General features: G+C 37.5%; 1 protein-coding gene across 1 annotated transcript in view; it reads right to left on the bottom strand.

Annotated features, from left to right (window-relative positions):
• Positions 1 to 24625, bottom strand: part of XRCC4 (X-ray repair cross complementing 4) — a 184459-nt gene that overhangs the window by 141457 nt on the left and 18377 nt on the right. The window contains exon 3 of the mRNA XM_056324190.1: positions 16726 to 16913. Within this exon, the coding sequence (XP_056180165.1) occupies positions 16726 to 16913 (188 nt within the window). The remainder of the gene's footprint in view (positions 1 to 16725; positions 16914 to 24625) is intronic.

The following is a 24625-nucleotide window of genomic DNA, read 5'->3' as shown; positions in this document are numbered from 1 at the left end:
GAATGAAGTCTTTTTTGTCTTTTGATAATCAGAACTATCCACAGACAGAGTCAAGAAACAGCTTCTGTAACACTGCTAAATTGCAAATGACTGATTTAGGGGAGTGGGGTGTAAAAGGGGATGGAAATCTGCCTGGACTGAAGCACTGTGAAGAAAGAATGATTGCTGTGTACATCTAAAGCTATTGAGACATAAATTGGTTGACCTAGTGGCCAGTTTTTAAGGCTTGGCACAAATATAAGAACCAAGCCCTCCCTTGGTATCTTGCACTTCCCCTTTCAACAAATTAAACTTTCCAGTTGCATTAATTTTGAACAGAGACATAATTTTCAACTGATGAGGATGCCACATTGCTGAAGTGATCAAAATTTAGAAGCATCAACTGAAAAGCTGCTACTTCAGCTGAGTTTCATTGTTTGTTTCAACAGGATCCAAGTAAGGGACTGAACAATAAATAGCATTTCTGAAGCCCAAACTCAGATGTAATTGTGTTTGACAAATACGTTAAAATTTCCAGGTTCTTTTTCTTGGCTATCTGTTCTGCCGCTGACTTAACTACTGCACATCACTCTCACTTGTGTGAGCTTTCTCATGTAAAGTCTGGAATAAGCAAACAATTAATAAAAAACACAGACTGGGATTTCTCAGAGAGAATATGTTCAGCAAAGTCTCCCCGAAGACACAAAGGACAACAGTCAGCTAGATCACTTTTAAATGTCATCATGTAGGGGACTAAGAGAAATTGATTTCAGAAAAAAAATCAGCATTTTTTTAGTGTTATTTCTAGTGGAACTTTCAGCAAAAACATATCGGATTTGTAGACAAAAGTAGCCAAATTGAAATGCCAAGTAGTAGCACTACTGTAAAACTATCTGTAGTGTCTTAGTATGCCACTGTCTGCAGCCATTGGCATTTTTATCAGTCACAATATTGCATGAAGTAAAATAAAGAGAATACGGGCACGTGACCTAAAATGCTCTGAAATAATCCGTTCAACTGTTTATCTACCGAGTGTTCTAAAATTAGTTTCCATGCCCATGGGAAAGAACTGATGGAAACTCAAGATCTTGCCTATCTTCCATAGGTGTCAAGTTGATAATGAATGGAAAATTTAGGACCTGTGAAACAGCTGTGCATCTACTCTGACCAAAAGATAATCCTTGAAAACAAACACTGAAGGAAACCAGATCCTACCTCTTAAACAACTCTCCTTAGGCCATGGCTATGAATACTTACTTACTTTTCTTCACTGAAGAGAGCAGCTGGGATCTGTAACAGAATGATCTCCAGCTTAAAATGCGCAACTTCAGGGGAAACCATGGGTTCATTCATACAGACAGCACTTGGGAAATTCTTAATAGTTGCAAGAAACCACCATAGGCTTGACTGTGTCTTAATTACAATTTCAGGTTTTGTTGGCACCTTTATTTTCTGTTTTCATTTAAATTTTCTTATTTTTACTTAAAATGAGGTTTATAAGGAAGGAGGGAAATAGAAGAAAGGCCACCACACACAAAGAATATTTTAGTGAAATGGAGAGGACTACCTGGAAAATAAACCTCTCTTGTCCTCTCTTTAATTTAAGGATTTTGTTGAAGGGAAGATCATGGGGAGAATCCCTCTTACCCTAGACCTGGCGCCTTCTAGAGGGTCCTGACTTCATCAATGAAGAACTTGCCTGGTGCATCTGCTGAAGAGATCCTTTTGCCTACTCTGCTTTAGCCTGTTACACAAAATGCACAATGAATTTTTAACATAAGCACATACTACAGTATACCACTGAGGCAGGGGATAGGCTTTCTTGTAGGAAAAGAAAAAGAATAACTTAAAACAGATTGTGTGCATTGCGATACTATCATCAAGTTTTTGCTTCAGAAATCTAATCACGGCAAGAAGGTTGTAAGACCACTTGTTAAAAGATCACTTATTAAAATATCCCTCAAGATATAGATAAAATCCTTCACAAACAGGTCTATACCTTTTTTGTTTTAAATGTACCTCATTCCCCCTGCAAAGCAATACGGACTTAGTCAATGTCTCTCATAGTTTTTTCTAAAAACATCAGCATAAACTCACGAGTTTCAAATAGTGACAACAGCCTAAAGGTTCCCTTGCTGTAGCATATTTAATCTGACCAATGCGCAACGACAAGCTGTATTCAGCGCATTGTCCAAACACATTATATTCTTTTTTAAAAGAAAGAGGTATGCCATTTGCCTGGATCTCAGGATTCTGCTTACCTTCAGTCTGATGAAAAGGGAGAAATAACTGTGGCTATAAATTTAAAAAAGACAAACTTGTATAACAAACATTTATAAAATTAAATACAAATTAAATATAAAAGTTACAAAATGCTTGACATATTGAGAAACTGCAATACTTCAAAGTAGAGAAATCTTATCAATATTGTTTTTCAACACTTCTTTTTCCACCCTTGTGAGATTATAGCTAGTCTGTCCCATAAGAAATACATTGTCTGTATTCCAGAGTATCATTCACAAGTTGACCAGCAGATATAAAAACAAAAATTGAATCCACAAAATATTTTTACAGATTACATTTAATACCACAGCTAAGATTTCTATCTCTTTATGGAACCAGGTTTACTGGGGCCTTACCAAAGTAACACCTCCCGCTGTCCTGTGATATAAAGTAAAAATATATGTTCACTTATTAAAAGGTACCGTCCTTCAAAAAGGCCACATAAATTGCTTAAGGAGTTAAATAGAGCTTTTCAAAACTAATTACAACTTGTGCAAGCTTCCAGTGGAGCTTCTGTAGAAATGCCAGTCTGTTTCAACTAACAAGACCATTGCACAATAGAAACTGTGTTAATGTCAGAGACAGGATTAGTTTCTAAGGTAGCAAATGTCTATAGCTTGGGTGTTAACAACAGTCAATTTCTGTCACTTGTCAGCTGTAAGCTGTTTTTGAGCACTACCCAAAAGCTTTAATAATAAATGCAAGAAGAATGTCGATCTTCATCCTGTGTTGCAATTTGAAGACAATACCTACACAGTATCCATTAAGGATTCAAACATCCAATAGAGAGTCCCACCATATAAGTGTTATCTTTCCACTTTCCTGAATTCTAAAAACCAGAAAAAACACTTATTTCCATATCGTTGAAACTTTAAAATTATGCAAGCGATCCCACTGAATTCAAAAGACTACTGACCTGCAAGCCAAAATTACTCCAATGAATCATAAACTGGTTCTCTTAAACAAGAAGAAAAAAAAAATAGTATTTCATTTCAGAGTGACACTACTGAAATTTTATAGTGTACATCAGTGATAAAGAATAAGGATTCAATTAAACAGAAAATTTAGACTCAGGGTCTTAGTTGCATCAGTACTACCTGCCCACTGAATAAAAGTATTTCCCACAAAGTATCTCAGTACTTTAAAAATTATTTCAGAATTTTATGTATTTCTTCCTCCGCTGTTACCTTAACCTTTAGAGCAAAATACATATTTCCTCCTCAAAAAAATCAATCAATGCATTTTGGTACTATTCTGAATTTCTACAGAGCCCTCAATAGCCTGGTACATCAGGGCTTTCAATCACATGCTAATGAGTTACATCATTCTAGCTCTCAAAAACAGTGCCTTTGACAAAGACAACTTTCTCTTACTAACCATTTTCCCTTCAAAGGTATTGAAAACAGTAAGGCACAGAAGTCACCCACCAGACTACTGAAGCGTTAACAGTTTTATGCCCTAACTATAGAGAAACCCACATGAATTTTTTAACAAATATTAATAAATTCTTTACCATATGGAAAGGTATTTTTTTCCAGTGTCATGGTCCAGAATAAGTTTGAAGTTGTAGCTGAAAGGATAATGCTCATATGTTGTAGAATCTATGTGTTATTTTCCTAAGGCATATGACCTGACATTCAGGGACTTTTTTATTTTATTTTTTTTTTAGTTAAATTAGCTGCCATTTGTTGAATTACATAATTTCCCATGCTCAAGGACACCAACTAGCCATGCTCTAATTTGTTATAATTTCTTCTGTATTCTTTCTTGTTTGGTTAGAGTTACATTTTAGCTAGTACTGCTCCAATTGAATGGTCTATAGCAGTTACACTTCCAGTACCCCACTTGAACTTGGGGGGTAAACTCCTTCTGTCACAGTTCAGAAAGCACCCCAGGGGCAAAAAAGTTATCGCACAGGAGAAACTTAGTGTATCTAGAAAAACACTGAGGATGGAATTGTGGATTTGAGCCTCAGTTTATGCTAAGAAAAGCAATCACATTTGAAGCGTACGTTCCAAGGACTGACGCATCCAATATCAGGAAAACTCTGCCAGATAATGAAATTTGCTCCTGCCTCCCTGCAGAGGGTACTGCACTGGGAGAAGGGAAAGTCCACTTCTTTTTCAAAAGACAGCACGGAGGCCAGGATCAAGACTGGCTATATATAACACCAAATTGTCACTAAGCCTTACATACACAAGCTACCAAGTTGAGTCACTCGTATGCCATGAAATACATTTATTTCTTTATGTATAAGTAACAGAGAACTAAAAAACTAATTAACCAAAATCCTAGGCTGAGAAATAACTAAAAAACCATTTGATTGTACCCACGTTTTTATAAAGTTCTGAGATGGATCAAAACTGAGTATGCCAGGTGTGGTAAATTCATCAGGAGGCATATAACCTAAGTATCTGCTATCAACCTCTGAATTAGCTGTACAATCACACTGAAAATCTTCATTCAAACATGGTAGTATCATGAAATTGTAAGCCTCTCTACCAAGGTCCAAAACCTTGCTGACAGACAGACCTGTCACCGAGTCAGCTTCTAGCTTCTTTTTCAACAAGGAAACTCAAAGGCTCCTCAAAAAGCAGGATAATAAACCCTTAATATACGTCTGGATCAACCCCACTATTAGACAGCTAGATTCTGACCTGTCTGAAGCCTTAAAATAGCAATCAGAGAAAAAAAGTTAAAATGCTAAAAATCAGCTTCTAAAAAAAAAAAAAAATCTGCTCTTAAGAGAAGAGAAAGATCCATGACAGTTTTCTCAACCAGCTCTAGGAATACCGGGGTTAACTAGCACAGCTTTATCAAGCACCAGAAAACCTGAAGAGAGACATTTCCCTCCTGCCCCCTGCTACTGAATTTCATATGAAGAGAAAAAAAACAACCCCAAAAACAACTAACCACAAACAAGTCCACAACAAAAGATTAACCTGTCAATACAAGAGGTAGCGGTAAAACAAAACATCTTTATTTGGCATAAAAAAATACTAGAAATCAACAGAAACACACCAAGCAAAATAAATGCAAAAGATAAACGAGTAATTATGGAATTCAACAAACATTGGATTGGTTTTGCATGTGTGACTAAATATATATTCCTAATGCTTGAATATTGTGTGAGTGCACGTTTTTCTGAATGCTACCAGGCACACTTTAGTTCCTGCTCTTACCAAGTGAATTAACACCATCTCAAACATACTTGCATTTCTACGTGTTCTTTCAGTACCAAGTACAAAAGGCTAGTGGAGCTTTAACACAATCAAGAAATTGTTCCATAAACATGTGGAACAAAAAGCTCATACTTTTATAATATGAACAAAGCAGCATAACAGATGTGAAATGGTTTTGTGGATGTTTCTGTTTAGACAAACCTGGAAAAATGGAGTTTGCTAACAAATACAAGACAGCAACAACAACTATAAGCTTACAAATCTCCACAACAACTGTTGATTTGTTATTATTACCCTGAAGCTCTCTAAATGATTTGGACTCTGAATAATATACACAGAAGTAAAAGAGATCATGGATAAAAGGTACTAGTTCCAGAGATGCAGTACCCTCTGGAATATTGTTATCCTGAGTGCAACATGATAGAGTTAGAAAAAATTCACGGCTGATTCTAATTTTGGCATCCTATTGATTATGTATACTGCTCTTTCTAGCCTTTCCATAATAGCAGTCTTGATTAAAGACTATTGTTCAGGAAGGGAAGCACATGCATTTCCAGATGGCATAAACATGCTGCAATGAGTAAACAACATTTGATGAACACATGCAGCTCTGGCAGTGCACTAGAAAGAAACCACTGAATTCATGATATAGAAGTACTGTCTGAAAAACTAGAGATAAACCACACAGCTAGATTAAGACGGGTAAAACCCAGGAATACACTACTTCCAACTCCAACTCAAAAAAAAAAAAAAAAGGATTAGTAATAAAGGTTAAAAAAATTGTTATAGTGTCAACTTTACATATTAGCTTGTTCAACAGAAGTTAAAACTAAAATTAAGCTTTTTTTTTTTCTCCTGTTTCCAATCAAACACTTACTTAAAACTGTTAGCTCACAAGGACAGCTTTAAAATACTTGCTTCCTGTTTAGCCTGGTCTCTTATTTTCATGTATGTTAATTCCTGATGATGCTATTTACACTCAAATTCACCTATCTTTTCTGAGCTGATGAGCCTCAGTTCCATTTCTATTCCAAAACCTCATAGCCCCCTCAGCCCATCTCCTGAATACCTCATTGTCTGCCTAAGCTTGGCATGGCTAGAGAACATAAATGCTGCCTCCTCCAGACATTTATTTATTTCATTTATTTATTTATTTTCAGACTGATATTTATTTTCTGTAGGCTAATACAGGTATCAGCATCATGTCTGCTGTTAAAGTCTGTGAACCAGGCAACACCCTCAGCTCAAATCTCTCCTTGGATCTTAGACTATTTTTTGCTATTAAAGGCAGCAACATTTTGTAATTTCTTTCCTCCACTAGAGAAGTGGGTTTATTTTCCTTGTGAGACATTCAGACATGAAGGATGTGTATCTGTCGTCTTTCCTCTTGTGTTTGGGTTTTTCGGTGGGGTAGTGCCCATGTTTTATGTTTCCGTCATAGCACCTACAGAGATCCACTACCCTGACCAATAATATAATGGCAAGAAAATAAGAGTAGCATTGGCCCCATTTTTTTTCCCACAAACCAACACACTTAGTCACAGCAAATGGTCCCAGTCTCACCCTGTGGTAAAACACTGTGTAACTTATCTTCCTGGCATCCCAGCCACAAAGAAAACAGATTGCCTTAGAAAAATGGATTCAAAAATTCTCAAGGACCATAGACAAAAAGGAAAATTACATTAGCATGGTAAACCAAACCCATTTGCAATAGTCAGGCCTTCATCAGGTTTTCAGTAGTGACACGTATGGGAGTCTTGTGAAAGCTGTTGAGCCCAAGCATTCATCTCGCTTTCCTCAACCTCCAAATCAGTGCACTTGTCCATTTGTAATGCCCCTTGAATCTGTTTTGACATTCAAAACACCAAGCAGTAGCCTAAGAGTTAACAAACAAGTCCTGTCCGCCCATCCCTACCACACACAGTCTGGTGGAGTTATTTTTCTCACAAATTCAGAACACTTTTACCTTGAATAATTTGCACTCTCTGGTGCATTGAACCACAAAGATGTTAGAGATCTATCTGATTATATTATCTTCTTGTATAGTTAGGCGTTATTAAAGATGGACATAAACACTGATTTTCTAACAATAAAATACAACGGTTTTTTGTTGTGGTTTTTTTTAAAGATAGAGCTTAATATCCATGAAAATTACTAAAGCTATTACAAGATACACTGCGTGCTTGAAGAGAAAGAGCTTTTCATTACTAATCAAGCAATTTTGGAGGCTACTGTGGAACAGCTTCGGTACTTCGCTTCTTTTGCTTATCCTCTCTCAAGACAAAGTACTGGAGAAGAGGAGACTTGGGTGGGAGGTGGGGGGCGGGGATCTTCTTGATCTCCTATAACTACCAGACAGGAGGCAGGAGGGGGTTGGTCTCCTCTCTCCGTTAACAGGCATCAGGACAAGAGGAAACGGCCTCAAGTTATGCTGTGGGAGGTTTAGAATGGGTATTAGGAAAAATGTCTTCATGGAAAGGGTTGTCAAGCGTTGGAATAGGCTGCCAGGGAGGTGGGAAAACCATCATCCTGTTTTTTAAATACTGGAGGTATTTAAAAGATGCATAGATGCAGTGCTTATGGACATGGTTTAATGATGGGCTTGGCAGTCCTGGACTAGCAGTTGGACTTGATGATCTCAAAGGTCTTTCCCAACCTAAATGATCCTACTACAGCTACCTTATTTCTGCACCATATTACACAAAGATATTTCCATTTGCCAGTTTTTACAAAAAAAGACATCTCAAACTTTTTCTTTTCTTACGTTTCAAGGTAATTTCAATAGTGAAAAAAAACTATAGCAGAACTAGTGTGTGTGTTGAAGTTGACTGGAAGCAGCTACTCAAAGCTTCGAGGCTTAAAACATATCCATTCAATATTTTGTACTTTGCACAAAAAAATGACCAAACATTTATTACCCTGAGCTTGAGGGTTTCTCTCTGCCTTTGCAGGTAGAAAGTGGAATGCTTCCTCTGGAGCTGTACAAGCATTTCTGAAGAGAAATATAGGTGAGATTCTTGCTGTTCTTCAGGCTCTGACTGTTGTGCATTCTTACAGAGAATATGGGACAGGGTCTTGTAACCAAGTTTTAAAACTTCTAAACAGTAATCTTTTCCAGAGTAACTCTTGTCATCTTTTCCAGAGTAACTACTGTCGTCTATATTTTTCTTGGGAAACTAAGGCTTGTCAATATGCCATGATTTAAAGATTTTCCTCGTAAAATGAAAGCATTTGTACTCAGCTGTGTAAGTAAAAGTAAGCCTTGATATCTACATAGATATTTGAAATGCACAGCAGGTATGCTTAAAAGGGAAAAATCTGAAGGAATTGAGGAAGGGAGGGAAGATAATACAATAACATCAGGAGGGAGAAAGGACAACTGCCTTTTCTTCTTGTATAGATCACATAAATATCCATTATTTTGCTGTTTTAAGAACATTTTACAGTTATTTTTAATATATTTAGACTGTCATTGCACTCGTGAAACAAGAAAATGGCCTTGATAGTGTCATTTACAATAGGCCTCAAAACCAGTTAAATTACTATTTTTGTTTAGTTGGATAGTTCCAGTGAAATCCACAAATCCTAACAGGTAGGGAGAAAATGTAAGAGTATTTATTCATTGCAGTGTTTTGATTCTTCCTTTTTCAACAATCCCTCATTTTTAAAGGTATATACTACGAGCATTTTAAATGCATTTCACCCCAACAGTTCTCCAAACTACTGCTTAGCAGAAGCAGCAACCAGACAGCTAAACAACCAAATAGCTTATTACAATCAAATAGCCTAACAAGGAAAACGGCATAAATAAATTTTCCAGGCATTTTGTCAATTATTGTACACATATTAATATTTTGGGGGAGAAAATGATTTTTTTTCTGAAAACAGCTTTTCTTACCTCAAGGCTACAGAAGTGATCCAATGCATTTGAAGAGTACCTACAAGTCCTAAAGAGTTCATTCAGGTGAGATGGAGAAAGTTATGTAGCACTTAAAAGTCTGAGATTACACAAAAGGTAGCACTTGACAGTTTTACTATACAAGGCCCACTAGTAAGCTATTTCTGAACTGGGCTTCCAAAAAATTTATTCGAGCGTACACTCTTAAATCCTGAAGGACATAGATATAAGTGATACAGAAGAATCATTGCTTTTACAGTGATGTAAATTTAATCGTATTCTCTTTCTGTCTTTTCAGTTGAGCAAGTTAGTCGAATTGCCTGGGAAACAATCTGAACTCTCAATGACCTTTGTTATGCAAACAACATATCCTCAGTGGTTTGGAGCAAAGTAACTAAACCTTGAACCAAGACAGTTCGGACAGCATAAATTCTACCAATTCTACTGCACTCATTCAGTACGCTGTGAAGATTCCTGGTTAGCATGATTTTCTCCAACGACTTAACTTGTATTAAGCTCATAATGCACTCACAGAACAGACCACAGAAAAGCAGCCACAGGAAATGGAAGAGACAAGTAACAGCATCTCTTCCATCAGTCTAATTGGCAACAGTACTGCATCTAAGGTGGAATTTCTTAAGCATATATCCTCCTTGTTTACAAATTTATGTGAAAGGCAAGAAAAAAACCAGAGCCTGTCACATTACTGTAAAGACGACAACTGCTAGCACTCAAATAATTGTTTATCAAAGGCTATTTAATCAATTTAATTGCCAGTACCAAAAAAAAAATCTTGCCGGATTTCCATTATTTATTATATGTGGAGTGACTCGCTAAAGTACTTGGAAAGATTTACTTCCAAGTGGTCACCTACTTAGATCAAGCGCTAAATCACTGACTCTGTGATGGTGTTTGTTTAGGTGGCAGCAGTTTAGCTGGCCCAGCCTCAATGGCCCCTTACTGAGATCTCTGTGTGTGTGGCCCATTTTGCACTGCAGCTGGCTTGACACACAAGTCCCACTGTATACCAAACCCATTGTTATTTTAATGTGACTCTTAACAGTATACTTTGCCCTCACCACCCTAAAAACAGTTCCTAAGGGCAGAGTGCTGTACGCCCTACAGCAAAGCCACCTGTCATAAGGAAGATAAATCCCAAAACACATCAGAATTTTTAAAGGCATAATTTTTTAGGCTCAGCTACATCAGGCTGCAATGCAGCTAGAAAAAGTATTTATAAAGCTTGTTTCACAAATATACAGCATTTTATCTTTTTTGATCACTGTTTCAAAAAGATAAGGAAGTACTAAAATCCTCATGGATGTCCCTTAAGTTAGATGATGATTCTTAATACGGTACTTTTGAAATTACATGCAACTGTGACACTGCAAAACACACGTTACATAATTCATGTCTGATTCAGAGGAGATCTATCTACCACTTAAGTTTTCCATCCATTAAAAAAAAAACTAACAGCATCAACACCTAAGCAGAATCATTCATTACATAAATCCTACATATACATCATTATTATATATTAATCATTATAAAGATTTTTAAAAGGATTTGGAGACACAGGTTTGTTTTCATCCTATCAGAATAGGGCTAGAGTAGTTGCAAGCATTGACTTTTAAGCATCTAACTTCGGTGGTAGGTAAGAGTTCATGTAAGGAGTCTACCTGTTCAGCAACTAAAGAACAGGTGAACTGTAAACTGTAGTCTTCTGAATGACAGCTACACAGACGCTGTGAATGACTCCCCGGATGGTAAAAGCTATGCAAAGAATTGTCACAGGGTTTTCAAATCTGGATGCAACCTGCCTTCTTACACTCCCCTAAGTTGCTACAGATCTCCCCAGCCTTCAAAACAGGGCTTTGGCCAACAAATGTAATTCCAGCCTTAATGAGCCTGTACCAAAAATGGGGAAGTAATTTTGGAGGAATCATAGGTGGGTTTTTAATCTAAAACTTGTTTATTTCCACAGGCAAGTTCTTCCCTATCGGCTAGGAAAGGAAAACCAACCCGATCTTCAAGGCCCTGTTTGTAAGCTTACCTCGGTGAGATGTTTACAATGCCAACTTCCATTGCTATAGGAGAGAATCACTCAGCAGACTTCCATCTAAGACTATAAATGACACAATAAACTTTGAATAACCAGCCTGTGGCACCTAATGGGAGATGATATTCATGAAGCAAATTTGCAAAAATTACATCCTCTGCCCTATTACTCTTCAACTTGTGTTTGTGTATCTGTCTACAAATACCAGTTCCTTAGTGAAGACGTTCATTGCACCACAGGAGCTCATATATACAGTAGTCTAGGCTGGCAAACTGAGATTCACAGGTTTCACGGATGAAAAACACCTATTAAGTCACGTAATGTACTATACTGACAATGCAGGAGAGTTTCTTACAGCGCATTTTCCATTCCTTTACCCAGTCTGTTTTTAGGTAAATGATGCAATAGGGCTGCTACCACTCTCTCTGGCAAACACTTCAGCAGTAAAACAATATTTCTATGTCAGAAAATATTTCCCAATAATAGGCCTACATTTTCCTTTGCTAAATGTCACTCCATTATTTTTATTTGCACTCCTATAGACCACCCAGTACAGTTTTGGCACATAATTCTATTTTAGAGAAGCAGATCTTTAAGCAAGCCACTCCAAAGAAGGTAAAAAAATACAGATTTTTAGTTTCCATAACTGTACTAAACTGTGGTATTTGAAGTATCTACCATTTATCATTATCAAGCGACAATTACCCGTCGCTAGTCCAAAATCACCTACAGATATTCTCTACCAGAAAACTGGAAAATAAATGTGCAAGTGCATCATTAGAAAAAAAAACAACTACTAATCAAACCCTCAGAAAAACAGACTATTGAAAACAGTGTATTTCAGATTTACACATTCACTAAGCCACTGAAAATTATGTATGCGTCTATAAATTATATTATATGTGTATATATATATTATTTCAACATTGGTAATTACCAAGCTGAAAATTATGGTCATCAAGAGGAAAAAAATGAAGCGACACTGGCAACATAGCTAACTTTACTCCACATCAGTCAATGATTAAATTACTGATCTGTAACACTGTAAAGACTGTTTTTTAAGGTTTAAAATTTTAAACACTAACTTCCGATGCACTATCGTATGAAAACTTTCATTATTTATAACAAATTAGAATCTGTTTACCAAGTCCCTAGTCTATATACAAAGCATGTAATCATGTACAGAGTATGTTTCACATGTGCAGATATTTGCAAGGAACAGGGATCAACAGATACACCATGATGTACACAGATGTAGCAGTATACTTCAACATGGATGTGATATAAAAAAAGGAGTTGTAGTTTATCACTCTCTCTGCTTTCTCAGGCACATTCTCTTTGTGAATTAAAGTAACAAAAACTAGTAAACACCATACTATTATTAACTAGTGTGAATAATAAATGCCTCTGTTATATGGGACTATTCATTTAAACTGTGGTATCTAAAAATAAATATGAGTTTTCTTAGCAAGAAGACAGAATAAGCAGCAACATATCTTACAAGCTGCAAGAATTTACCATTGTGAATTCTTTAAGATGCTTTTAAAATGCTCATATCAGCTGAGGTATACCCATTCTGTACCTAAACCTCACAGACTTTTCAGCCAGCAATTATTTATAGACTGTGTAGATATCATTTGTTAATACAGACCCAGGACAGAATTCAACTGAATCTATGAGGTATGTAGAAGGAAAAAGGCAAATTCTTTTGTGGAAATTCTACTCTTCATTTTTGATAGGAATTAGTGGTTTATGCAGACTAGATGAAGAACTATAGCAGAGCACTTCACTGAAAATTACTGGCTGAGATGAGCCTAGATGACTGTTGGTAAATCAACATCATGCTGTAGGCAGGTTTCATTAAAACCAATTCAAATAATCAAGTGTGTACACAGGCATGCATATATACCTCTAACAAAAGGCATACTGATTTTCCAAGAGCACAAAATTTATTCTTAGACACTTGTGTACCTGAGAAAATTTGCAGTAATAGATAGCTGCATGAATTGATAAGCATTTTATAACTCACAAAGTACAACAATGCATTTCAGAAGTTTTGGTAGTTTTTTAACTGCATTATTTAAGACTAAACAAAACACTCAGTGTTCAAACACAACCAACCACATCTTCATGCACACTTTTCTGTGATCTCTTCTTTTGTCCTGTATCAAATGATAAAAACATTGGTTTAAGAATAGTAACCATTTAATTATTCCTGATGATTTAATGGACGTTTCTCACAATAGTGGTTAATAATATAATGAGGTAGGAGAAAAGAAGTAGGGAACTTGAAAGTAGTATTAAGTACACTACTATCGAAATCAGGAATGATTGTTCTTTCTTCTTTATGTCCACATTTTTAAACATAAACCATGCAGACTAACTGTATCTCTCAGTTTGACTGCAGGTAGCACCTCTAACAAAAGAAATGCAGTACTTTAACCAAAAGTTCCCCTCTCTCCACACACACATTGCCACCTTCGACCCATCCCTGCCACCCCACAATGCTCTTTGCAGGACTGTGAAGGTTGTAGTTTGCATATGTATACATTTGCTGAAATATGAAAAGAGAAAAATATCCACGACTAAATGAAAGACACAAAGACAAATACCCAGTAAGAAAAATAAGTAAGGCTAAGAGACAAACACTGAATTTAAGTCATGTTTAAGTTGCAGAGTAGTTTCTCTAGGCTTCCTCTGTGGTAAACGTACATTTAGCTGAACCTCAACCCACTGGATATACAGAGCCCAAGAAGATTAATTTCCTAATCTGATGCTGAAAGAGATACATTCTGAATACTTTCAGAGAGAATTTGCAAAATGTTTGAAACTTATACACCTGAAGCTATTTGTAATTCTGAGAAAAGCTTAGGCAATTTTATTTCTAGGCATTAGTTTAGTAGAGGATGAAAAAAATCCGTGTATTTTCACCCAAGAAGCGACATCTTTTCTAAAAAGTCAAATTCTTTTGTCACCCAAAGTTAAAACCATGCAGAGCAATCAGGACACTTTGTATTTTCAGTTTCTTTGGCCAGTTTATTATTTTCCCAAATTGACATAAAGATGTTTTCATATGAATTAAATTTCTTGTAAGCCTTAACTGATGGAAACACATAATAATTGGGCCCTCATATATGAAGATATTTTTCCTTAATAAAAATATAGTATGTATTTCATCTGTCTGGTATTTAGAATATATTATGTGTGACACAGACAAGAAAAACAGGATTCTTAAAATTACTGCTCTGATTTTCTAAGTACAATTTGGTCCTAACCTTGTAATCCTTCTGTAATACAGTACTTTTGACCTAGACCCTTTGTGCACAGTACTGAGCTCTGTGCACTCACAAGAAGTGTCAAGAAGGGGGTACAGAGCCCATAAAGCCTTGCGTAAATACATAGAAATACTGATAATGCAGACTGGAACACTTATATCAACTAACTTTTAGCACCTCAGTCAAGAGCCAAATTGTGCTAAAATTTCCTATATTGCACAGGGAAAAAGGTCTATAATGAAGTACCCTTAAGAAGTTGAACTTCATTCCACTGAATGTCTTTCTCTGCTTACTAAAATGAAACCAAGACTGACAATAAGCACTTGAAGTGAGCTGCTACTGATCAGGTAATCTGTATTGCCCCCCTCTTTAAAGTGAGTTTCTCCTTATCCAGGAGACATACACAAAATACATCCATTCTCCAGTTTCAGGTTTGTGACAAATACCTGTACTGCATTCTTTGCCTATTTCCAATATAGAGGAAAACAGTATTTCCAGCTTCTACTTCCAAGAGAAACATCCCAGAGAAAGTAGTGTCTTTGGTTTCATTTTATGTTCCAAGTCAGACACCTCTCCCAGCTTCTTAAAAGATTATACCTGCTAAAATTAGCCAAATGAGAAGCAAAGGATGTCCCAATGGTAAGAAGAAATATAACAGAAAGCAGGTGGGACAATCTCTAGACACTTTGCACTCAGACACAATCCCATCCTAGATTTTTTCCCCAGGGAAAAGATTTGTCCAGACATTCCTACTCTTCTCTATCTGCAATCTTGTCTCCATTCTCTGCCCACAATTTTCTTGCCTTTCATAATGCCACTGAAACTGATTGCAGAACTGTGCCCTGAACTGGATCAGTGCAGTTTTAAATCAGTGCTTTTTAAACCCAGATTACTTCACTAATGTGGCTGAGTGGTAAATCAGCCCCACTGCTATCCTAGCACAACTGAAGCTGTGACAAACCTGGGGAAAGGCAGAACATTAATTTCTGGGGTGTGGGAGGTGAAGCGTATAAGCAAAGATGACTGCCTTAAATTAGGTTCTTTCCCAGAAAAGCTTTAACACAAAACCACTACTTGAAATAACCAAAAGTGTCTACAGATACAGATTATACTGGTTTTTTTCTTGCTTTAAGAGGGTCTTTTCCTTTGCAGCCTGGAAACCAACATGGAACCACATTCCCAGTTGCAATTTCATGCATTTCCAAGCAGGAAACAATTTTAGTGTAGCTTTGAAAATCTTTAAAGCAACAGAAAAGCTCATTTTAAAATTACATTTTAGCATTTGAAAATAATCTTACTTAAATTTTAATATACTTTTCGTATGTAGTTTAGGATAGAGAGAGAAAAAATAAGCAAGCAAAGAAGAAATGCATTGGGGGCCGGAATTTTAAATGGGAAGCACAGTTCTCAAGTCAGGAATTAAAAGCAAAGTTACAGTTTATGAAACATACCATCCTAACAGTAAACTACAGCTTTAACGTGTAAGCATACATTCCTTAAAAAAACCTCAAAACATAGATCATAGAATGGTTTGGGTTGGAAGGGACCTTAAAGACCACTCAGTCCCACCCCCCTGCTGTGGGCACGGACACCCCCCCCCCCCAGCCCAGGCTGCCCCCAGCCCCGTCCAGCCTGGCCTTGAGCCCCCCCAGGGACGGGGCACCCACAGCTGCTCTGGGCAGCCTGGGCCAACTCACCACCCTCACTGTAAAGAATTTCTTCCCAATATCTAATCAAAAACTATTTTCTTTCATTTAAAACCTTTATCTGTCATCCTATCACTACACTATTCAAAAACTTAAATAGAGAAGTAATACTGTTATTCAGTAGCATTTAAGAAAGCAACAATAGTTCTATTGATACCAGGTTTTGGGGAAACCACAAACTTGTTCCTAGTTTGGCCCACGGCAGAGTTCACAATATTCATTCAATCTCAAACATGTATCACAGATCTATTCAATTTTAAAGAAACTAATAAAATACAGAAATGTACCAAGATGGTTGTTCTCACAGTTTACCACTCAAATTTAAACATTTAACGATACTTACAGAGCCATCTTTCAGATTTTTTTCATAGGAGAAGTGACACTCCATATTTTCTTTATCCCTTGAAACAGCAAAGTTATATTTGCCAGCTGATTCTTCTCCAGCTATCAATGCTTTCTTCAGTTCTTCAACATACTTTTTTCTATCCATTTCCATGTCGGCAGCCTCCCTAGAAACGTCAGCTTCAGACACTATCAGAAAGAAACGTGTGAGAAATCAATACGCATATGTGTATGTGAACACGCATATATATTTATATGCACATATGAACACATGCTCACACACCTTAAAGGACAGGCAAATATTAGTAGACTATTCTTCCCCTGACATAGACCAGTATGCCAGACACCAATGGAAATGTAGCAGGAATACAGTGTTTTTCATGAGAATTAAGTCCTGTCCCTTTTTTTCCTGTCTCAAAATGGTTTATTGCTACTAGCCCACAATTCTACTTGCCTAAAGTTATTCTGAATAACACTAACCTTACAACAAAGACTGGAATGTTTTAACTATGATTTATTGTGCCCTCTCGGTTCTCTTTGAAAGTACGTAATCTAAACCCTGTAAAACAACAGATGCAACTGTCTCCTCACACATTCTTGATCCAGTTCTCCAAGTTTGTAACTTACAACAACATAAAACAAAATAAACTATCAATTTACAAATGAAGCTACATCTGGAGACTTGAGAATCCATCTTTTACCATTCATATTCAAGGACCACTAAATGGGGAATGTTCCTCCAGTTTGCATTACATCAGGTCTAAAAAGAAGACTTTTTTCCATTCCTTTGAAGACGAAGAATGGTTGAATACAGTACAGAACAGGCCAATAAAGATGTACTGTCATTAAGATCCCTGATAGCCTTTCCTGGCTGCTTTTGATCATTTATTTCCTCCTAAATCTTCTTTTGGTTAACACTCAAACTGAAATGGCAGCTTACCAAGACTACTCACCTTTCACTAGGAGCAGCAAGAAACAGCTCTTGATTTTACCACCTGGGCCCCTGGTTATTTTCCTTCCTTTTTATTTTATTTTACATACTGTATCCTCAGTACTTTTGAGATCATTATGCCGACTAACTCTAATGAGGAGTGCAGAGTTTCTTGCACAGACAGATAGAAGCAAAATCTCTAAAGACAGGATGTGTATAATATAATGCAGTCTTTTAATGTGTCACCTAACAACACAGTATTTTAGATTGTTTACTTGATTAATTTTCTTCTGACCAATCTTTCTGAGGAAGACTGCTCTAAATTGTTACTTCTAGCATCTGCCCAGCATTTGAGAGACCAAGATGTGGAAAAGGACATTAGTTTATGACAGCCTAAAAAAAATAAAAACCACAAAAAAACCCACCAAAACAAAGGAAACAAGACCACACACACCAAAAACCCAACAAAAAAGATCCAAAACACATCCTTCACAGAACTACAAGTGACTCTAAAAAAGTATCCCCCTTAAAATCTCATTAATAACTATAACAACTGTATTTCTTCTCTATACAAATGCCTTTGAAGAGAATTTCATATTGAGACATAAGCCCGCACATGTATTGGAAATCATACTGTAAGAACAGCATTTCAAACATGAGCCTGTTCAAATTGCCTCATTTTTCTTTAATTTTCTTGATACAGTAGCTAACCTCATATTGCAAAGGAGGCAGTATATATCAAATCAATCCATCGTATAAAAATACCAAGAAAAGCCTACCTGCATCTTCTTTACTCCGTCTCATCAGACATTAACTAATACACACTGACAAAATCTCCTTGAAACTTCTCTCCTCCAGGCTGCACAGTCCCAGCTCTCTCAACTTCTAGCACTAAAGTTGCTCAAATCCTTCAGTCACCTTCATCAGCTGTCACTGGACTCGACACTGTAAGTTCACATCTTTCTTATACTGGAGAGCCCAAACTGGACACTGCGTCACAGGTCTCACCAGGGCTGAGCAGAGGGGAAGGATCACCTCCCCTGACCTGCTGGCAACACTCTCAAATGCAGCCCAGGAGGCTGTTGGTCCTCTTGGCCACAAGGCCATGCTGCTGACCCATGTTCAGCTTCCTGACCACTGACTCCCAGGTGATTTTCAAAGAGTGACCTGCTTCCAGCCAGTCACCCAAGGCACCGTTACAGGCTGGGGGCTTCTTCACACCTAGATATACAGTTTTGTACTTGCCTTTGTTCAAACTCATGAAATTCCTTTCAGCCCAGCCTTCCTCCAGCCTGTCTAGGTCCCTCTGAATGACAACCCAGTCCTCCATCAACCCTTCCCCCCAGTTCTGCATCATCTGTAAACTTGCTGAGGATGCACTGGGTCATCATCCAAGTGATGGATCTATTATGTATTGGACCCAGTATCGAGTCCTGTAGTACCAGGCCACTAGTAACTGGCCTCCAGCTAGATTTCACGCCACTGATCACAACACTTTGAAATGTGGTTGAACCCATTGAGCTCAATCCACTTCACTGTCCAGCTATCTAGTCCATACTTTACCAATTTGTCCATAAAGGTGTTAGAGGACACAGTGCTGAAACCCTAAAAAAAAAAAAAAAAACCCAGCCACTGCCCTTCCGACATTCAACAAGCTAGTAATTTCAGAAAAAGTTATTGGGTAGGTCAGGCATGAATACCCCTCTGTAAATCCATACTGACTACTCACCATCTCATCCTTAGTATTTTTTGAAATGATTTCCAGGATTATTCCTCCAACACCCTCTGGCTGACTAGCCTCCAGTTACCCTGATGCATCCCCTTATCCTTCCCCAAAATAGGAAAGACATTTCTTCCAGTCCTTAAAAACATCCCTCGATCACTATGTGGCCTCACAATGACATAGGCCAGATCCCTCAGTACTCAGTCACATTCAACCAGGTCCCATGGACTTGTAGACATCCAGTTTCTTAAGATATTCTCTAACCTGATCCTCCTCCAAGGGTAAGTCTCCTTTGCTCCTGACCTTTCCACTGATCTCAGGGGCTTGGGATTTCTAAAGCTAAATCGTAACCAGAACCAGCAAAGACTAAGGCAAAGAAGTCACTGAGTAGTGCCTCAGCCTTTTCCATGTCTGCTGTCACCAGTCCACTGCCCCATTCTGCAGCAGGCCCACATCTTCCCTCATCTTCCTTTTGCTACTGATTAGCCTGCAGAAGTCCTACTTGCCCTTCACATCCCATGCCAGATGCTATTCCAGGTGGGCTTTGGCTTTCCTAACCCCATCCCTGCGTCTTTGGTCACTGTCTCTGTATCCCTCCTTGGTCACCTTACCCTGGCTTCCAACTCTTGCATACTCCTTTTTATGTCTGGTTTATCCAGGAACTCTTTGTCCATCCATGCAAGCCTCCTGCCACCTTTGCCTGATTTCCTGTTCCAGTGAGATGAACCATTTCTGAGTTTGGAGGAGGTGATCTCTGAAAAACCAACCCTCTCTCCTAAACCTCTCTTCTCTCCAGATCTGTATCACATAGATTTTTTCAAAGAGATCCTGGAAGAGGGTCTAAGTCTGCTCTCTTTAAATCTAGGGTTGTTATCCCACTTTTTACTCTTTTCTCTCCTCTCACGATCCTGAACATCAACTCAACAGTCACTGCTGCCAAAGGCTGCCCCCCGCTTTGACTTACGCAACCAGCTCTTCCTTACTCACAACTATTAGCTTTTGTAGTCTTCCTCTCTACACATCTCAAAATATGGAAAACATGATGGTAGACTTTACCGATCTTAGACTTAATTGAAGGGATTTTTGTTGGATTTGGGGCTTTTTTGTTGTTGGGGGATTTGGACTTTTTTTCTTTTTTAGTAACAGGTCACAATAACCAGTTAGGTCATTCTATTCACAAACACATTAACTATTTTTGCACACAAAAAAGAACTACTAACTTGCTAATCACCTTAAGTATGTCTGCAAAATCTGATAGGGCAAGTCAGTCACTTTACACCCCACTCTATTACTCTGTTCCTAAGAGAGAGGCTAACAGGTAAAAAAGGAGGTGCAGGTGGCAAGAGAGAGCATGCTGATGTCACCACTGCAAGGAAACAAAGACCTGACACAAGCAGCAGCTACCCCCTTCTGCTGAAAATCTGAGCCTGCAGATATGCTCAGTTAAAAAGATAATTAGTGGGTCAGAATCACATTAGTTATCCCCTAGCACAAGGCATTTCTTCCTAGACAGATTCAAATGTGTTATTCAAAAGCTAGAAAGCAAAGGGAGGCAAGGCAACTGAACTGCTTTGGAGTTATGGTAAGGGAAAAGAAAAAAAAAAAGTAAAAACAGTACAGAATTAGGCTCAATAAATACGAGCCAGTCAGTCTTCTGTCACACTAAGATGAAAAATGTCAGACTTATGGCAGTCTGAAGTCTGTCACAAAGTTCCCCATATTCTCCTTAAAGAGAAAACACTTAAAAATGTGTGTTTTCTGCTCCCCTGTTCTTTTAAAAACACAAAAGAAAACCTGTCACACTCATACTAGCCTAACATAAAGTAAAAGGACAGGGCAAAATACACAGCATTTTACCAGATCTTCAGAAACACAAAGATTCAGCAGATGTAAGAAATTGCAGGAATGTTATTATACATTAAAAAGAATGTAGAAGTGCTGTGGAGCGTGCATTAGAATAAATCAGAAACAAAATAACTCTATAATCAGTATTACTAGATTGGGGAAGATGCTTATATCCTCACATTTTAAGCTGCATTATCTATGTTGCAGAGAAGGGCTGGGGGTGGGGTGGGTGGGGGATGGGAAATGGAGGAGGTTGTGAAAAAGAGGCCAGGGACAAACAAGTGTGACATACTATGTATGTATGTCCCTCCAGATTTGCAAATTCAATACGTCTGCCCTTCATAAATGCACATCTCCCGAAATGGAAACTCTGTTCTGCTGTCCATTGTAACAGATGTAATTGACAATCACACATAAATGTTTTTGTATACAGGCTAATACTGATGACCTTTAGGGCACTGAAATATGCTGATTCACCTAATGAACTAAACATTCAAAACATTTATATTTTAGTGTCATCATTTGAAGAATTCAAATTTATTCCTACAACCCAACAAGACAAATTTAAGCAGAGCAAAAGTAAGTAGCAGCACTCTTCATTAAGTTGGGGGTTAAAAAAAACTTTATGAAAAGGAACACAGAACACAGAGAAAGAGGAATGGAACAAGGTGTAACAGAACCCTTTTTGCACTGCATGGACATCACAACCATCTTTTTTCTAATACGTAATACCCTTCAGAGTCCAAAACAGAAGGTCACGCATATAGCCAGACAGTACTTGTCCTGCAAACAGGACTTCTGAGTGCAAAGCCACACTATTTCACTGCAATGCTGCATCACTGCCTTCTTCCTTATGCCCCAGACACAGCTGCAGCTGGCATACAGGGACATGAACAAAAGCAAAGCCAGCTGGCAGCACGGCAGACATGAAAAGATGTACAAGCAAGCAACTACTAAGTCAATGTCAGTCGGGCATTAATCCTCACGCATTGAGGCTGACAGGTATGAATTACAGAACAGAACTTGGTACCATTACAAGGGGTGCTACAAAGCTGGAGGTTGTAAACTTACACTATCCATTACAGATGCTACCAGTTCTTCTGTACCTCATTGCAAGACAAGTGTTCAACCCTCAGCTCCAACATAACTGAACGTACCCAAGTACGTCAGATGAAGTAGTAAAAGTATTTTCCAAAATTTTTAAAACATAACTTAAGCATGAAATGGATGTTATCAGAAAGGCTTAAGACTTTAACAACTTACAGCTGCATCTTGGGTTTTTTTAAAACTGAAAGCAGCACTTTGATATGATACAGTAGAAATACTGTCAGGAAAAAAGCTGAGCCTACATGTTAGTGAACAACTGGGGCTACAGTGCTGGTCAACACTCATCCTGCACAGCTAACAATCCGCTACAAATAGCAATGCAATGGGAAAGACAGGCAAGAAATCTACCATCAAAACATTTCTATTTTATTATAAGCTACAGTTACCAATCATTTCCACATTAGTTAGCTTATTGCTTGTATAGGACACTAGGCAGAGCTGAGAGAGAAAAGGCCACTGGTACATCAGCAATCCCTTTAAATCCCTCAAAACAGTACAGACAGAAATGTGGAATACCTTGCAGTATGAGACAAAGAGGGGCAGAACAAAAATAAATCAGATATACTTGCAAAAATAAGTGTATGCCTACCACAATGATTTCAACACTGAGGAAAAAAATTAGATTTTTCATTAAAATAAGAAAGTTAAAAAAACAAAAGATACTAATACACTATAATAAAGCACTGTGGTTTTTTTATTTTTTCCTGTGGTGCCTGTACATGCTGCATGTTACCTTATCTTATAAGGCTAGCAGAACTGATCAATCGTTACAGAAACATGAAATGCATAAATTTATATAGCTGTAGTTCTTTAATCCTATACCAAGTTAATACATGAGATCATATTGCATATTTGTGTGCTTCTCCTCCCCCCAAGATTTACTTCTTTTTTTCCCTCCTTAAATAGGACTCCTAACACTTTTCATCATCACATTAAATACACAAAAACCGCAAAAGACAACTCAGTCAGCAACCCTCATTCACTTCTTGGTAGGTCTTGCCAAGCAAAATAATCCACAGCATGAACAACCCAAAAGGGATTTCCCATAGCAAGCATTCTCTGACCACTGCTTTCCCTCCAGGTTTTGAATTTAGAATCTAAGCAGTCTCAAACATGATGCACTAACTTAGAAATAAGTGATCTAAACCAACACTGAGTGTATGAAAACACAGATCTGCACAGCAAGAAAGCCCTATGCATAAGGACTTCAACTCCTAATGAAATTATTCAAAGGACTATAAATTCAATAAGAATTCTTTAGAAATTCAGATTCTTGCAGAAGAAACAGAAGTACTCTTCTTTGGATGAGTACCTAGTGCTCATGCTAAGACTCTTGGGGGTTTCTTACTTTCCTTTTGATAGAGTGAATTCCTCTTGCTTTCACTGGGCCTCTGTTTTGGAAAACCATCATCAAGCCATTCTGCCACACGCAGGAAGTTAACAAAATGAGAACCATGTTCACATATTTTTTTCTATACTCTTCCAGTTACAGAAAAATAACAGATTTAAAATTTACAAAAAGCTGATTCTTTAAGCTGGGGATTTTAAATCTACGTAAGAACCACCAGAAAAGCTTTTAAACAGAAAAACCAGTATGCTCAATTAGTTATTTAATCAATGTTAACATTCTTTTATTGTTATTTTTAAAATACATAATTTGACTATTCTGTTGTCAAATCAAGAAAGAAAAACATGTCATAGCCAGACTACAGGGAACCAGCATTGAAATATAGGTATTTGTCTTGTGCAGGAACTCCTATTCAATAATGTGTTTGAAACATTAAAAGGAATATGGAAGAGTAGATTCAATACATATGTAGACATATTTTAACTTGGTCATGTTTCCTAGATCTGAAAGGAAGGTGAAAATTGTATTTAAAAGAAAGTTAATGAATGATTAAGCTTCTTTTCAAACACAGAAAGTATAGACACACACATATATATCGTGTGGATCTGTATATAGATATTCTACACAAAGTCCTATTTTATTTATTTTTTTTAATATGTATCAGGCCTGTTTGAAAGCTTGGCTTATGTAGGAACTGGGGTGAAACAATGTCCTCTGGGCAGGGAGAAGGAAGGAAGGAAGGAAGGAACCACATGGCCTACTATTCTCATAATTCAGAAAAAGTCAGGAAAACATTTTTGCTTACAATACACTGTAACATATGTTATTTTTTCCTCCTTTTGAAACATTTTTGCCACCAAAAGCCTTTTCATTAAGTATTTGATACATTTCTAAAGGAACACACAGATCTTTCCTTCTTCAGCTACCCATGAATGAGAAGCATGCTC

The sequence above is a fragment of the Falco biarmicus genome, chromosome Z (genome assembly GCF_023638135.1).
Source record: "Falco biarmicus isolate bFalBia1 chromosome Z, bFalBia1.pri, whole genome shotgun sequence".
In the NCBI taxonomy this organism is placed as follows: Eukaryota; Metazoa; Chordata; class Aves; order Falconiformes; family Falconidae; genus Falco; species Falco biarmicus.
The sequence above is the reverse complement of the archived record's forward strand: the minus strand, read 5'-3'. Positions and strand labels throughout refer to the sequence as shown.